Below are 17,718 nucleotides of genomic sequence, written 5' to 3' on the forward strand. Positions count from 1 at the left end.
TGCAATATTCAAAAGAAAAAAATGAAACAAGTGGGAAACTTTATTTAAAGAAGATCTCCTACAGAGCCCAGGCAAACACCCTTTCATAACTATTCACAAGGAACTTACTTCAAACCTTAAACACTTTCGTCTGATCTAAAGTCTTCATTTTGTCAGAAACACAGAAGAGAATATATAAATGGTGTTGCATAATAATCTGGTACCATAGATTAATTCTTTAAAAAGAGGAAGTCAAAACTAAACCAATTTCTTCTTTCTAACTGAGGTATACTTTAAAGTCTGAGAGAAAAAAATGATATCATTTTGAAATTTTTGCAATAGCTGGTTTATTAGAATTAAATGCCTCTCTCAAAATAATTTAAGTCCTTGGCTTGACATAATGAGTAATCTACACAGAAACCATTAATAATGGTTTGAGTTAAGCCAGCTTTAAACCTGGGTCTCATTCAACACTTTCTTCTGCCAGTTAACTTATTTTTTACTTGCAAATATATAAATTAATAACCTGATAGTTTAGCAATTATCATATAATTTTATTTGATATGACTGTTTAGCTCTGCTTGATTAGATGAAACAGGCACACATGCTTTAGCTGAAAATTCCCTTTTCAGGCTCTATGTAAAGCAGCAGAGAGGAAACAGCTACACTCCAGCAGTGGCTACTCCAGGCTGCTTCCTGGAAATGCTTCCTTCCTGTCATCTTCAGACGCTCCTGGCTATTTTTTGGTAGGGTAGACATTAATACTGACCAGTTTAGCTTTCCTGACTGTTAGCAAACTACCCCCGATGAACCTGCTCTCGCCTGCAGGCATCGTGGTGATCCTTTAACATATTCTAAAATATATGCTCAACGTAAAAAGATTCAAATTCACAAGAGTATGAAATATTTATAAAAAATCATGCATCAGATTGTACACTCTAGAAATAAGATTCAAATTCAGTAATAAATGTTAGAGCAAAGCTTGCTCTAAATATTTAAGAAAAACCTTAAGACTTCTCAGGAGGTCCTAGATCTCAATTGTCCTTTTCTGTCTGGAGAGAGGCAGCAGCCAGTGCCACGGCTGTGACTGGCTGAGCAATCCCGTGGAGCTGCATCTTGGCAAGCTTCTTCTGTTCACATTCTGTGACCAAGCGGTTCAGTTCCGCTGCACTGTATCCAATCAGAGTCTTCAAGTCACAGACAAATTTGTACACAAATCTCTTGCCTTGAACTTTACAAATCATGTCCCCATCATAATAATACCTTTAAAAAGAGAAACCACATTAGTACCTGGTAAAAGATGAAGAGTTTGTACTCCCTACGATTTAGACTTTTCTACAAACAGAAGCCTAGCCAAGTTCTGTACCCACTACAATAGTTAACACTGACACCACAGAGTTCTTAGCATTACAAATCAAACTCCAGAATATTACTTACAAAAACTTCAGTCCACATTACTGCAAAAACTTAAAACAACTGTGATAACACTGATTTAGAAACCAAGAGAATTACTAACAAGAAGACAACACAAAAGAGCTTTGGGTGGCAACGGCGCCGGACCAGGGCTTTTAAGCCAGAGACTATGCTGCAAAGCTTCCCACCTGGACGTGCTGCCTGTGACCACAGGAACATCCTAGTTCCTTTACTCTCTTAGTCCTCATCCATAAAATGAGGTTGATACCCTCACAGAATTGTTGAATAGAGGGATAACCTTTATAAAGTGCTTAGCATACAATGACTGCCACAGTTACCTCTCTATAAAATATAAGCTATATTAATAAGAGTCCAGATAACAAAAAGTTACAGATGGTTGTGAAGTTCACTTTTGTTCTATAAAAATACTCTATTATGATATATTTAATACGATAAAGAAATGCCTTCACCTTCCGCTTATCCTATAAAGGCTCCCCACATTTTGGAGGGGTGAGAAGTAGCAGACTGCAGGAAGAGGTAAGGGCATCGCACAGAAGCACGGCTCTAGCCTGCCGTTGCAGAGCTGACTCAGAGCCCACGCTAGAGGGCTGCTTTAGTACACTTCCACGGAGACAGAAGCAGCTGAGTTTATAGCTACTCTGCACATCAGACTTCAGCCACGAAGAATGTGAGTTTACTAACTGCCAAACTGCTTGTCACGAAGTTTAAAAATACATGTTTATGATAAATAGACATTTGAGAAAAGGAAAAAAGAAAGTGGTTTCATTATTTCTAAAATGTAATTAGGACTGATGTATCATCATTTCTTGGTAAAAGAAAAAAGCCCACATACCTAAGCCTTGAGTGTGTCTGATACTTCCCTTCTTCAGCCTAGGGCATACATTCACAGCACCGCACGGCAGCATGGACCAAATTGGTCCTCTCCCTGCACTGTCACATGGCTGCCCCCACTTACCTTTGTCAAACTACTTTTTAAAACCTCTTAAATTTTGAACTCTACCACATAAATAGAAAAGACACAAAAGTTAACATTCAAAATGCCGACTCACCATTAAGTTATCACTCAGGTCTAATAATACATTGTCAATAACTGCAACACTCTGTGTTCTTTTCCAACCATGGTTACTTTAAAAGTATAAACACAGCTTGCTTGAAGACAGTAACTTCCCTGCTTTTCTTTGTATTTTTTCCTTAAGGGCATATCCACAAATGCTGTAGTTTGCTTTTCCTGTTTTAGCAAATTATCCTAAGCAGACACACTCACAGGCTATGTTTTACAGTTACCACAAAGTCCTTTGAACCACCCCCTTCCTGACTCTGCACCATCGTGTGTGGCAGTCCTTGAGTCTATCACAACTGCTTCACTCGTTTGTCTGCTGATGGGACACAGGGGGGTGCGTTCTGATTTAGGATGTTATGTATGGACACTCAGACATTTCTGCTTGTGGTCTACCAAGAAAAGTTACTCAGCGACTTAGCCGGGCACACATTCCAGTTCACCCCGGGGACAGTCCTGCAGCGTGGAAGGCTCCCACAGCCTCCCCGCACCTGGCAGTGGGTCTTTCCAGCTAAGCTGGTTCAAATGACTAGGGAGACCCCGGCCAAGCGCTACACTTGGATGTTCAGATTTAGGCAGATATAGAAGGATAAAACTGTGAATGTAATTGCAAAAACAGAAAATCATGAATTGATACAATATATATTCAACATGTAAATAGTCTTTTGTAACTATAAAAATATTTAAGATTAACAAGCAGGTTGGTTTTGAACACAAATGATATGCTTTTAAATCATTTAAAGCAAATAATCTTATAATAATCTTTTTAAAAAGCTTTATGGACCTCAAAATTATAAGGAGAACTCTTAAGTAATTTGTAATATAATGCATAAAACAATTAGCTTTAAAAAGATTTTTTAAATCGCATTCTCTGCTTATTCTCTGGGTGTAGGTGTGTACGAGCCTGAAGCTGGTTATTCTCTTGCCCCGTGGACTCAGAGAGGAGATTCAGCTGGGCAGCAGGCTTTCTTCACTGAGTCATCTCATCACACACACACACACACACACACGGATGCATGCATACAATCTTAAGTATTTTATTTTGATTGCATACCAGGTTTATATCAAGAATAAGAAGCTACACTTTTAGAGAAGTCTGGTATTAGGAAACAAAAACAAATGCTTACCGTAATGCACGGCTAAGTTTCTCATAGTTCATTGTAGGCTTGTTTTTACGTTGTCCCCATTTTTGTGCAACTAATTCAGGCTGATTTAGCTTGAATTCCCCTTCATCACCAACCCAAGAAATACAGTCTCGAGCATCCTTGTCAGTAAGAAGTTCAAGCAAAAACTGCCATAGTTGGATCTGACCATTGTTTCCTAAATCCGTAAGCACAACAAGCATAAGTCATGTAAGAAGCTAACACAGGTCAAAGGCAGTGCACAAGCACTGGTCCAACCTCAACCAAAGTAAAAACAAACTAATATTTTAATAAATGTTAGCTAAATACTGCCAGAGGCAGTCCATATTAATACTTTAATATATATATATATATATATATACACACACATATATAACATATATATATATATATATATATATTTTGACAAGTTATAAATCTAATTTGACAAGTTTTCTGATAACAGTTCATGCAAAAATACCTGTTCTGTTCCCCGGTGAGCTCCTATCTTCTCCTGAGATCCTTGGGGACCTTTGAACTTTAGCTGCCTTTGCGCTACTGTTTATAACCTTAATCGTAGTCGGCGTAGCAGAAGGCACTGATGCTGGAATAATTTGCACAGCTAAAAGAAAAGGCAAAAAGGAAATATATTTTCCTTCTAATTTAGAAAGTAAAAATAAATGCAATCAATAAAATTAACATTCCTCTAATTATGTTAAGACTTCAGTTTGTGAATCTCAGCTTACAGACAGTTAAATTTTCTATTCCAAAGTAGGAATGGCAAATATTCATTATCAGAAAGCTATAATAAACTTGTTTATGAAAATGGTTTAAACATGATGAACATTTAAACTATTAAGAACTCACATTTGTCTCGAAGACTGTAAGTTCACAAGCCCAGTGAGAAAGCTGGGCTCACTGGAACTGGGAGGTAGAAATAGACATTGAGGAGACTACCTAAAACCGACTAATCTGGGCAACTTTGCACATTTTTAGACAAGCAATTCAGCAGCCAAAATGAATAAAACATAGATGCAAGTATCAACAAAGCTAAGTCTATCAAGTGTTAAGTAATAATTCAGCTTATCAAAGATTCATATAACAAGCCTCAAGCGTGCATAGCTGGTAGAAAGGAGGGGGAAAAAGGGAGGAAGGGCAAGATTAGGTATGGGAAGAGACAGGTAGGGGTGTGTGTGTGTGTGCGCGCGCGCGTGCGTGCGTGCGTGCGTGCGTATGCAGAGGGTCAGGAAAATGAACAGAGGTGTATGGCAATGGGGGATGGGGACCTGGTGGGGGTAACCACCACAAAGTCCCAGATGCCAAAAGAGCAAAAGGCTCCCAGGACCCCACTGGGATGACATAGCTGAAATACCCAACAAAGAGGAGAGAGACCATATCCACAGGTTAGGAATGACCCCTGGTTGAGGGATGGGGCCACCCACCATTCACAAAATTTTAACCCAGAATTGCTCCTCTCTAAAGGAAATGCAGGGACAACAAGTAGAACAGAGACTGAAGGAAAGGTCATCCAGAGACTGCCCAACTTTGCGATCCATCCCACATGCAGCTACCAAACCCAGACACTATTGCTGATGCCAAGCAGTGCTTGCTGACAGGAGCCTGATACGGATGTCTCCTGAGAGGAGGATCTGCCAGAGCCTTACTGATACATCAGACTGAGCATGGGGACCCCAATGGAGGAGTTAGAGAAAGGACTGAAGGAGTTGAAGGGGTCTGCAACCTCATAGAAAGAACAATATCAATCAACCAGACCCCCCAGAGCTCTCAGTGACTAAACCACCAACCAAAGAGTACTCATGGAGGGACCCATGGCTCCAGCCACATATGTAACAGAGGATGGCTTTGTCAGGCATCAATGGGAGGGGAAGCCTTGGTCCTGTGAAGGCTTGATGCCCCAGTGTAGGGGAAGATTAGGATTGTGGGGCAGGAGTGGGTGGGTGAGTGGGGGAACACCCTCATGGAGGCAGGGAGAGGGGGTGTAATGGGGGATTTTCAGAGGGGAAATTGGGAAGGGGGAATAACATTTGAAATGTAAATAAGCAAAATAACCAATAAAAAAATTAAAAGAAAAACTTGAAGAATAATTAAGGATAATCAGCTTTCAGTTTAGAGAGAGACAAATACGCCCTCAGGTAAGCAAAGCAACCTGGCTCTCTATTCCCGGTCTACATGGACTTAGTTTGGCTGCTCGGGCCCTCTGCAGTCAGAAAGTTATGTTGAAAGCTTTAATGTGAAGTTATCTAACAAAGAAACATCTCTTACTGATAGATGGGCACATTCTATAGGAATGAATACTCACGCTGGTCAATTGTAACTATCTCATTCATCTGTTGCTCTTGGCTTGCCAAAACATCTGAAGAACACAAAAAATTCATTTTCATTTAAAACCAAAAATACAATTCCCAACACAGTAAAAATGAATTTAGCAAACACAGCCTTAAAACAGCTCCATTATTAAAAACAAAACCAGTAAGATAAACAAGATATATATTAAACAACTGAAACTTAGAATATTCCTAAAGTTAAATTTTCAGCTGTCCTAAATGCTTCAGATTAGTCATGTTTAAAATACTGCTCTCAATGAAAGACTTTTGCTACAACCGTACATTAGTTCATTATTAGCTCTGTTCCTTAGAGAATCCTGACTAACAGGCCTGAACAGAATCTTCTACAAAAGCCTTCATTAAGTATCTGTCACTCTTCCCAGGCCAAATGCTATTCTTACTCTGTCACATATTACACATAGACAACTACGTCTATCCTATCTCCGCCTATCCATTAAAGCTGAACCTGTCAGTGATCACCCTCAGAATGAGTGAGTCATGAGACCAGGACTCCAAGAAGATTCTGAAGGGTGTCCCACCTGGGTTCAGTTTTGTGATACAAGAGCTGTGAAGAGCTGGGAGACTCAGGAAGACAAGGTCTGAAACCTACTTATCAGATGGAATTTTCTTTGAGGCTCCTAAGTTTGAGAGCTTAAATAATTATTTGAGACTAGCCTCAGAGAGGTAAGGGTTTAGAACTTAGCAATCACTACCACTTAAGTAAAATTTCAACCCCGGATACTAATTCTTCACATCTGAATGAAATTTCACACACCTCACAAGGCTGTTATGAATCTTAAAGAAAAATGTTTTCAAGAAGCACATTACAAAGTTAGCTCTTCAATAAACTGAGAATTTTTATGTTTTATTTAGACCTCTAGTTCTGAACATTCTACTCATAACTGCTCTCTTAAACACTTTGTTTGCTTTTTCCAGACAGGGCTCCTCTGTGTAGCACAGGCTGTCTGGAATTTGCTCAGTAGACCAGGCTGGCTCAAACTTTTTAGAGATCTACCTGCTTCTACCTTCCAAGCACAGGGATTAAGGGTGGGCATTACTGCCACCTGGCTAAAAGCTTTGTTTGTGGTGTATTTTTCCTCAGGAGTTTTTAAAGTCTCATTGACGAGAACTAAAAGTGTTCTGCCACTACATGGATATAAGCAGCTTAACTATAAAGAAGACCAATCAGAAAGGAACCATTCATTAGACAGCTCGGATCCTAGCAACCTGCAAACTCAGCTCCAAACCCTTGATTCTCAGAGACTTGAGTTTGGTGTGTGGTTCTCAGGGACTCTCAAAGCAGAAAGCAGAACACAGGAAGTAATATGGAATCTAAGAAAATACAGGAATCCTGAAGATCATACTTCCTCTAAAGTCCCCCAAGCCTTGGCCATACATGAGAGAAGAAACACAATGCTTAAAGCAAAGTCCTGAGGACCATGGAACAGTTATGAGGAAACACTAGGCCTAGGGGTATGAAGCAGAACCAGTCCTTTTCCCTGAAGACTTTATGTGAGACTTTAATGTGAGCCGACAGATGCTCACATTAAAAGCATGCTGAAGAATTTGCATGCTTAGAACATTTCTTACATATCTTCCCCAAATATAAGGGAACCTGAGAGAAATCTTAACTTAGGATCTGCATGCAAGTAGGCCAAGTGGTAATCAAAGTACCAAAGTTCTCTTCAGACAGGGTCACAAGAGATCACTAAGGCTGACAAAGTGACAGGCTTATCACTAACAGTTCTGTCCTAGGAAACAGTACCTTTCAGAGTTATGCTACAGACCTTTCTTCTTTCTGCTCATAGAACCGTTCTGAGATTTGGTTGCAATAGAAACTGTCAGAAAAAGCCTTGCAGATCTACCCATTCTGTAAATGCTGCACTGGACCTTAAGTTCTAAAACCAAAACCACTTCCTTTCTAAAGCAGAGGAAGGATTCATGCTGGACTGGCAAGCAACTCCAGGAGATATTTATGGAGGCTGTAAAACTCTGAGCAAAGCTTCTCTGAGGAAAACCCAGTCTATTGCACAGAAGAGAGAGAAGAAAGCAAGACTCTTGTTTCCTGACCAGGAAAGTGAGTCGTAACTTTCACAGTCTGAGAAACATGAGGTGAATCAGAAAGTGACAAGTGCAAGAAAGAGTTGATCGTGGAAAGACTGGGAAAACCAGGACTTTAGAGACTACTCTAAGTACTATTATTATAGTTCCAAGAATTCCAACAAGAAAATGTTGGAATAAATATGATTCAGTTATGATTCTGACACTGAATGACAACCAAGACATTTAACTTACTCACGTTTAAGAACCGAGGCTGGTAATAACCCACACAGCCAGTGAATATAGGTCTGTCTCTTAGTAACACTTCAAAAAACATCAATGAGAGTCCATTCAAGAGGAAACAAGCACAGTGTCTTTCCGGAGCTCATCTCCTCCTCAATGGCAGGGATGAACCTTGGGTAACAACGCTAAGCATCAAATTACTGTTTTAAGATCCTCTTTCCTCATCAGGTGCAGAGCAGCACAAAGTACAAGACATTGCATTTCCATACATAACTCTAAACAAAAAGCAGAATCTACTCCACTTAGAAACAGAAAATTATGGAAGTGTGGCAAGCATCGAACATACAAAACACTATGAGGGGATGGACTGCTGGTAAGATGGCATAACAGACACCTTAAAAGTTATAAAATATGGAACGGACTAAACCAAAAATTTAAACTTTTTGGTCAGCCAGGTAGATTCTAAGTTTTCCTCAGAGAAGTTTTGCTCTAGAGGACCCCTCCATAAATAACTCTCTTAAAAACCTTATTTATTCCACTAGGAAGGGCATTTAAAAATGCCTAATCTCACAAATAAGAGACTAGGAGGGAAATCTCATGCAATCCAGTGATCTTAAAGTTTCTAGAAATGCAGGTGATGATTGCGGAAAGACAAGGCAATGATCAGAATGTAGATAAAAGGCTAAAGGTGGAGCCTTGGGTGAGATTTTAAGAACTTGGATTCTAGCCAGGCTCACACCTGTGATCCCAGCCCCGTGGGACGTGGCAGCAAGAGAATCCTGAGTTGAGGCTAGTCATGGCACAGAGCAAGACCTGTCTCAAAAAGACGAACAAAAAAGAGAGACCTTGGAATGCGGTATAAGCCCGAGTTAGAATCTTAGTTTGGATACCTGCTATGTCTAACCCTCTGTAGGGATCCTACAGCCTCAGTCTCTCACATAAAAAATTAAAAAAAAAAAAATTGGGAAAGAAACAGTTTATGGTATTACTATAGGTATTTAGATAATACATAAAGAACTCTTCACACTACCTAAACAATGTTAATTATATATAGCTTAAGTGTTTGCTTATTAACAATAAAATGAAAACAAAGTTACAAAAAATTAACTTTAGTTACAATGAAAAGAGATAATAACTCTAATTTTATACATTTTCGAAGAAGCTCCAGATGACTCCAGAGAATTTCTCCCCGAGGGACCCGCTGAAAAAAATCTTCTTGGTTGAGACTACATAATTCTCTTCCCGAAATGTTGAGTGTGGTGAGGTCTATATCAGTCATGCTGAACTCCTTCATTACCCAAACCACCCAATGCAGGACTTGGTCTGTGGACCACTGTATAGGATCTAGAAAGAAAAATATTACCTTTAGCCTAGTTCCATCTTAGATAAATTTACAGTTAATTTTTCAATACACAAATATACACATATAAAATCCAGACATGTTTTTCCCAAGTGAAAACAAACTGATTTTGTGAAGAATGACTTTTATGCTGATGCTGCATTTTCTCCTCCACTCTTTCTCAATTTCTCAATCTCAGTTTCCAAGTAGGAACCAAGGAGTCACTTGGTTCTACATCATTTAGTCTGGAATTTTATCATGAAAAACAGACTGTGAGATTGTTCTCCGGTGGGCTAAATGACAACTACAGTGTATAGATAACTCCATTATCTTGGAGATAATGGAGGACACTGCCCAAACTCAAATATTAGTTTGTAGCACTGTATGGTTCGGTGCCTTGAGAAAAACTCAATGGTACACTAGGGAGCTAGCCATACCCTTCACATTGTGTATAATGTACTCTTTCTCCATCCCTTCCAATAAAACACTGGTTACTGTGTTCTCACCCTTGGTGGCACTTACGGTATGACATGCTAACTCCCTGCTCACTCAGCTGTCTCCCAGTGGCATCAAGTCCATAACTCTAAGGACTGTGTGCTAAACCTGATTTCAGTTTACCACAGTGACTTGAACAGGCATTTGTTGAATGTACACAAAAAAATACTTAAATTATTTCATTTTGTCTGTTATTTTTATTTTTACAAGCTAACCAAACAGAAAATTAGAGACTGCAGCATATGTAAAGATTGTGTCATTATTCTCCTGGAACTAAGTGACGATAGTATCTGTGGGCACTTGATGCCGGACTCGTTCTGGCACTGCATTCTTGCTTTTTGGTTTATTTAAATAGTACTGCATATACCCAATAAATGAGTGTTGTTCAGTAAGAAAATGTGTAAAAGTAACAATTAGACAAGGAATAATTTATAGTGAAAATAAACCAAAGGAAAATATATCCATAAGCTTGAAAGCCCAGAGAAGAGAGGAGAATGTCGAGGAAGACAGGAACACAGCTTATCTTCTCTGAATGTGTGCAGAGAAACAGAAAGAACAACTAAGGGTGAAACCCAAAGCTCACAGATCCTTACAGAACCCAGACAGACCCCACTCGATAGATTATCCACCACAGATTCCATACTATACATTAGAGAAAACAGCAATTTTTATAAGATACCGGGGTGGTTATACTCTGTAACCCAGCTGAGGTGGCTTGAGGGCAGCTTGGCCAACAGTCAGCTCTCATCTCAGGAAGGAAAAGTAATCTACAAGCTCTCTAGGTTTCCAAACCTATGCAGACGCAAAATGAGCACAGGACGCCTGACTAGAGCCACGAAGTAGTCCGTGAAAGCACGGCACACCAAGATAAAAGCAAAGCTAAAGAAACATCCCTAACGCTGCAGCAGCCGCACACAGGGTCCAAACGGAAGGGTGAAAACAAGAGTGAGAAGCCCAGGGACTGAGAGCAAGGAAACACACAGAGGCCTCAGGCAAGGGGGAGTGGGAAGGAAACAACAAAAGGAAAAGTAAACCATGCCTATAAACCTGGTTACCTGGGAGTTCAAGGCCTGCCTGAGCATTTTAAGACTATGTCTCAAAAAGAAAAAAAGAAGAAAGCGAAAGGGCAAAGCGGGCTGAGGCTCCGCGTCAGCGCTGGGTGTGTGTTCAGCATCTGCGAGCCCATGAGCTCCACCCCCATTACTGCCACAACGGAGCAGGAGGAGACAAAGGGAGACAGAAGAGAAAGGGGTGATAGGGTAGAGTATCTGAGAAGGAACGAGGCACCCTAACAGAGCTGAGGAAGCAAGCTGCTGCTCAACTCTGCATGCTCCCTGACAGCAACGGAAGCGGCTCTGAGTTAGCCAAGTTACCACGAACCACACCTCCCTTTAAACTGCTTAAGAAAGTAAACTCATCTGACATAAAACTCTTACAAGAAACTATCAAGATCAAGTATGGTGGGAAAAATGACCTGTTTTCCTTAAATACTACCAGGACTTCTGGTTTAATATATTGAATTGGCTATGTGTATTTTGTCTCCTTTCTCAAAATAATAATGAAATACCAGAAAAGCAGTATTGTTTAGTTTGCTTTTTCAAGATGTGCAAACACAGCAACTCAGATATAAAATCAGAGTTGGAGGGGAGATTTCAGCTAGTTCCTAAAATCAATAAGCTGGACAACAACCAATTTATTCAGTAAAGAGAAATTAATTATGACCAAAAGGTCTGTACAGAAGGATCCCAGTATGAAATGAGAACTCCTCCCTTCAAATGTTATATTGCTCAGGTTGTGCTGACTCTAGAAGTGAGAAAGGCACTAAGGGTACTCATTTAGTATAAGGTGGGATTATTCTTTTAAGAATACACATTATGAATAAATACCAATGCATAAAATACAATAAAGGAAAAGAAGCTCAGTATAACCAAACTAAGATAAAGACCAGACACAAAGAGCAGATAAAGAGCCACAATGCTCAAGAACTTGAATTAGGTTTCAAACAACAATGGAACAATGGAACAATAGAACAGTGTCACTAACAGAAAGGTGAGCTTTAATGTGCTATGCACACAGTACCATAAGCAGAGCAGAGTGCAATAAGTTCTGTCTGGAAGTGTAAAGTCAAGCATCTTTTTAAGTTACCCTTTCCAGAGAACCTGTAAATAGAATGAAAACATGCTGACTAGAGAACTGGCTAAAGCTACAAAAACGAGAAACAGAGGACGCAGCCTCACGGAGGACCCCAGAGAAGAGGGGCTCAGATGGCAGCTCTGGACACAGGGAGACTATGTCAGATACATGAGAAAGAGGCAAGGCAACAGTTGACTACTCAGTGGAGGAGAAAGTCTTCATACCTACCCAAACCTACGTGACTAAAACCAGGACAGTTGGAGGGGGCTGAGCAGAAGAGAGCCGTGAGGACAAAGGCAAGCTGGCTACATGGTGAGTTCTAGGATAGCCTGGGCTACAATGCCAGACAACTAATCAACCAACAAAAATGAAGTCAACACTCAACTTGGAAACCTAGCAGTTGTCTAACTACAACACGTGGTTCTACCACAAATGAGCAGTCCTAAATCGATTAGATGAACATACATGGAAATTACAAATCAGTTTGTGAAAGAGAAGGAAGCCAGGTGTCTGCAATTCTAGCAAATGGGGAGGCTTAGGCTAGATGACAAGTTTAAAGTCCACCCTGGCAACACAGGAAGATGTCACCTCAAAACAAAGCAAAGCAACCATATACATCACACCACACATAGCACCAAGTTGCCAACATGCGAGCAAAGTCCTACTTTGTCATCCACAGGAGGGAGCTAAGTCTCATTCACTACAAGTGAGGCAGTGACGAGTAAAAGCCATCAAGTGAAGTGGAACACGGCTGTGGCTAGGGAGCAGAACTGGCTTCTCACGGGCTTTCTTTCTATCAGACTTGGGACAGAAGACTACACAGAGGAGTCGACCAATGTGGAGAAGACAGAGAGCTACAGAATTGGACAGCCCTTGGATATAATCTTTAATACTTTTTGTATGTGAATCTATGTTTATATATTTAAGACTCGATATATGTTATTAAATGTTAGAATCTGGCAAAACCATGAATTTTTTAAAAATACTCTAAAAATACAATTGGAGCCTATCATTTCAATATTTGTACTTCATAAAAGAAAAAGTACATATTAGTTTTTATTGATTTTGTATAGCTCATCTCTTTTGGATAGATTTCTAACTAGGTATTCATTTCCTCTTCAGATGAGTCTCAGGGACAACACTAAAACTAGCCACACCTGCGACCACGCGTGAAGAGTGTCTAAGCCGCTGTCAGGATAGAAACTGGTTTACAGTAATGTGAACTTCAGGGGATTAACTAGCTGGAACTAGTCAGTTATACTGCAGTGTTGCCTGGAATAATTAATTAATTAGTCAAGGAACTGCATGTAGGTATGGAAAAGAATCTTATCAACAATGATCTCAAGTGATTTAAAGTACTTCTGAGTAAATGCCGTTCTAGCCGTGTCATCATGCATTACCTCCTGAAACCACTCCTAGGGACGTCTGTCAAAGTCTAGCGAACACTCAGAACACTACTCGGAGCTTCCATGTCCCTTTCTTCTCCTCTCTGCATTTCTTCTCAGATGATCCCTAACTTTCTACCACTAAGGTCAAATAAACTATCCATGCTAGCTTCCACAGGCCTACAGTGAATTTCTATCTGTCACATCCCTGGGCATTTGGGGGATTGGTTTCAGGAGGCCACCACTCCTCATGGCTTCATTCCTCAGAGGCTGCTCCTTCGAAGTTGTGTGGTATTTGCTTTAAAGGATGCAAGCGGATGCATGTAACTTAAGCAGTGTCTAAATAACACGGGTGATGCAATGCAGATACCTAAGGAGTTATTACTGAGGGAAGAAGAGGAGCACAAGCTGTCTGACCATTTATTTCCCTAATGCTTTTCTTCTCTATTGCCTCAAGAAATCCTAATCAATTTTCTCTACTTTGACTACAATTCAGCTTATCTAAGCCAACAATTTATATCAAAGTTGAACAATAATTCTTTGATTACCAAACTAGATGACATTCATATTCTTGACCTTCTCTAAAGCATCTCAAGAGTCGTAACTGCCTGTAGCTCTCCCTGCAGAGCAGCAATACTACATAGTTCTTTCTTCCTGTCTCAGCTACACCGCTAGCTGTAGGTCTTATTTTGGAGTCTCCCTATGCAGTCTTGACTGGTCAGGAGCTCAACAATCTGCCTGCCTCTGCCACTGGAGTGCTCCTGGAGTGCTGAGATTAAAGACGTGTGCCACTACACCTGGCATCTGGTTTTCCTATTTCCTTTCCCCTTCCCCTGTTCAACAGGTACAGTCTTGGAACCAGTAATACTGTGTAATATTCTTCTCCACTTTGCTTCTCTCAAAAGACTATGGTTTTTATGGCTTCAAATTTCTAATTCAATAATAATGATACAGCATCTGTATCTCCAACCTGTGATTTGTGATCCTGAAACTGATTATGCACTTTACTTCAAAGCCAAGTGCTAGCAACACTTTCCCTTAAGAAATCTGTCCCATACTAAAAATGCTATCTTCCTCAAAGACTTTCGAATGCATGCCTAGGGTTATGAATCTAGTTTAGATGTCAAGTGCTAGCCTAGGAACATAAAACACTGAGGCTAGTCCTATATAGGGTTAATGCATGCTCTGTCCCTCTGTATCATCATTAGCCCAGAATTTACCACAGTGCCTGGCATACAGTATCATTCCATTACATGTATGACGATGCTGCAACCAATTAGCTTCAAAACTATTGCCCTAGACCCTTAAGCTTGAGAAGCTAGGTCACATGGTTTCCATGCTCTCATGCTGTCCTCATCACTGCTTTCACCTATCTTTTCCTGTTTATGACCAACGCACCCACCTAGTCTATGCTAATCTGGACAGTATTACTAGTGTACAAATGACAAAAATAGGCTCTTCTTTTCTCTCCACTCAGTCTCTCTGTGTCTAATGGGACAAATGAACAACATTTATTTTTTTCAGTTACTATTTTCACTAATCAAGAACAGGTCTACAGTGTCAGAGGTAACTTTTGATCCCGCATATTCCTAGTACTCTTGCATCCATCCCGGTTTAAGCTGGTTCTGAGTGTCTCCAGTTTGAAATAACCTTCATGTAAATATAGTTCTCAGAATGAACCCGTCCCCACTTTCTTCAGACTCGTATCCCACTAACATTCTTGATTGTTTTTTGAGAAAGGGTCTCCTACACAGCCTAAGCTTACACTGCATTTGTCAACTACTGCCTCAATTCCATTTGGCATTCCTCAAAATAGTCAGTTTGACTTCTGTAAGGTTCTAAAGACATGTTCTGTTCGTATTAGTTATTGGTATTAGATTAAACTTTATGACAATCGCCTCTTCACAATCATCTTCCTTCTCTTCCACTACACTGTGACCATGCTAAGGGTAGAATTTCTTCTAATAATTCTCTGTACTCCTAGAAATCAGCATAGTATTTGTTCATCATGTGTTTGTAGTTTGTTACAGTTCAAAACTAACCAATATTCTTTCTATAAAGTCTACATTAAAAAAATGTCCTCTCAGATCCAAGTGGTGTTTTGTATCATTAATTTAACCTTTACTGCTTCTAGCCAACAGCGGTCTCATTACCATAGGGGATCCCGAGGCGCTCCTGCTCTTTTCTGTAGCCTTCCAGTGCAGCGGCCCATCTCGTCACTTGCTCTGAGGTCTCATCTGAAATGGTTGTTATATGCTTGGTGCCGTCAAGAGTTATCACTTGAGCTTCTTCAACGAGATGTGCTTCTGCTTCTGCGTGGTGGGCATCTGGATCAATGACCACTTCAACTGTTTCCGCAGTCTTAACAATTTCAAGAATGTTTAACTTTGGCTCAATTCCTAACAGCAGACAGGAACAAAAACACAAATGTAAATAAAACCTGAGTGACAAAGAAATGAAATTTAGTTTTCCAAATGAGAAAAAAAAAAGTGTGGTGTTCTTGAAATAGTGAGATCATAAAAAGATCCTTATTGCCAATAAATTCAACTCAACAGAGACAGTACTATGTCAAAGTAACCTCTGGCTTTGGTAATTATGACGTGACTACATAAAGAAAGCCCAGGCTTTGCTTACTGTGGTACTGGGGTCAGACATGGCCTACATGAGGGCGTGCTCCAGCATCGAGCTGTCTGCCCAGCCTAAGACCCTGTGTTTAAGGAAACATGGGTGCTGATATGTTTAGAGATAGAAAAGAATCATGTCTGCAATTTATCTTGAAATAGTTGCAAAATAAAATGTGTACTGAAGAAAAAAGTAAAAGCAGATATAATAAAATTTAACACCTATGTAAAGAATATTGAAACTTAACTTAGTGTTGTGAATTTTAAAGAATAACTTGACAAACATCAGCTACAATTACATGGGAAAACTGCTGTTTCTTACAATAGTGAGATAAAAAAAAGTATTGACATGAATTATAGAAACAGAAACCATATTAGAGTGTTTAAGTGAGTAGCTACACGTTCTAAGATTTTTTTTTTTTTTTTTTTTTGGTTCTTTTTTTTGGACTGGGGACCAAACCCAGGGCCTTGCCTTCCTAGGCAAGCGCTGTACCCACTAAAGCTAAATCCCCCAACCCCTAAGATTTTATACTTTATAGAAAATTAAAATGAGTCACTCTTCTACCCCCTGACCACACACACTAAACTGGACTGCATATAGCCCAGGCTAGCCACAAACTCACTACAGAGCTTAGGATCATACCAAACTTTTATCTACTTGCTTTGGCCTCCTAAGTATGAGGATTACAAACCACTGTGCTCGGCTCTGTCTGCTTTCATTTCACTTCATTTATTCGTATGGGGTTATGTGTGTGTGTGTGTACGTGGGGGGATACATGCACATGAAAATCAGAGTTCATATGGGACATCATCTTCCTTAATCTTTCTCCACTTTACATTTTGAGTCAGGCTGTTTCACTGGATCGGAACCTTGTCAATTCATCTAACTTAGCAGTCAAAGTCCCAAGGATTTCCCTTTCTCTGCTACCAACACTGGGACTTTAGGTAAGCCATTGTGTCCAGCTCTGTACATGGTGCTGGGCATCCGGACTCAGGCCTAGGCTCATTCAATAACAGTTAACAGACTGAGCTACCTCCTCAGCCCCTTTGTTTTCCCATCATAAAACTCTGCTAACTGTTCAACTAAATTCAAATCAACTGACTTCAATCCTAAAGCCATTCAGGCCCTCTGTTCTAGTTCTTACAGAGAGGAAAGACATAAACATCAAGTGAGGGGTTTATTACCACAACGGTTCGTGAATAGAGATTTAGTTATGCAAAAACTTAAAGCTACTTCATAAATCAGAATTACATTGTTACATAACTGTAGTAAGATACAGTATTTATTAAGATGATAAAAATACCATGAAATTCTCAAAGAATAAAGCTATTTGAGACAAGCGCTCTCTATGGTGAGTCTCCTTCCTTACTGTGGTTGAGCATACACCACTCTCTGACTTGCATGCAGTGCCCTTACGTTCAGCCTCACCCTGACAGCCAAAACTACAAAGCAAAGGCATGAGTGTGAGATCACACGGGTTACCTGGGCACTCATCTTAAATACCTTCAGCAGACAAATGTTACAA

At 40.0% G+C, this 17,718-nt stretch overlaps 1 protein-coding gene across 1 annotated transcript in view; it reads right to left on the reverse strand.

Moving 5' to 3' along the window:
• Positions 1-17,718, reverse strand: part of Gabpa (GA binding protein transcription factor subunit alpha) — a 26,919-nt gene continuing 9,201 nt past the window's right edge. The window contains exons 5-10 of the mRNA XM_032900502.1: positions 15,725-15,970; positions 9,369-9,563; positions 5,912-5,965; positions 4,073-4,213; positions 3,598-3,790; positions 1-1,242 (exon numbers count right to left, since the gene is read on the reverse strand). Of these exons, the coding sequence (XP_032756393.1) occupies positions 1,014-1,242; positions 3,598-3,790; positions 4,073-4,213; positions 5,912-5,965; positions 9,369-9,563; positions 15,725-15,970 (1,058 nt within the window). The 3' untranslated portion in view covers positions 1-1,013. The remainder of the gene's footprint in view (positions 1,243-3,597; positions 3,791-4,072; positions 4,214-5,911; positions 5,966-9,368; positions 9,564-15,724; positions 15,971-17,718) is intronic.

Source organism: Rattus rattus, chromosome 4, assembly GCF_011064425.1.
Source record: "Rattus rattus isolate New Zealand chromosome 4, Rrattus_CSIRO_v1, whole genome shotgun sequence".
In the NCBI taxonomy this organism is placed as follows: Eukaryota; Metazoa; Chordata; class Mammalia; order Rodentia; family Muridae; genus Rattus; species Rattus rattus.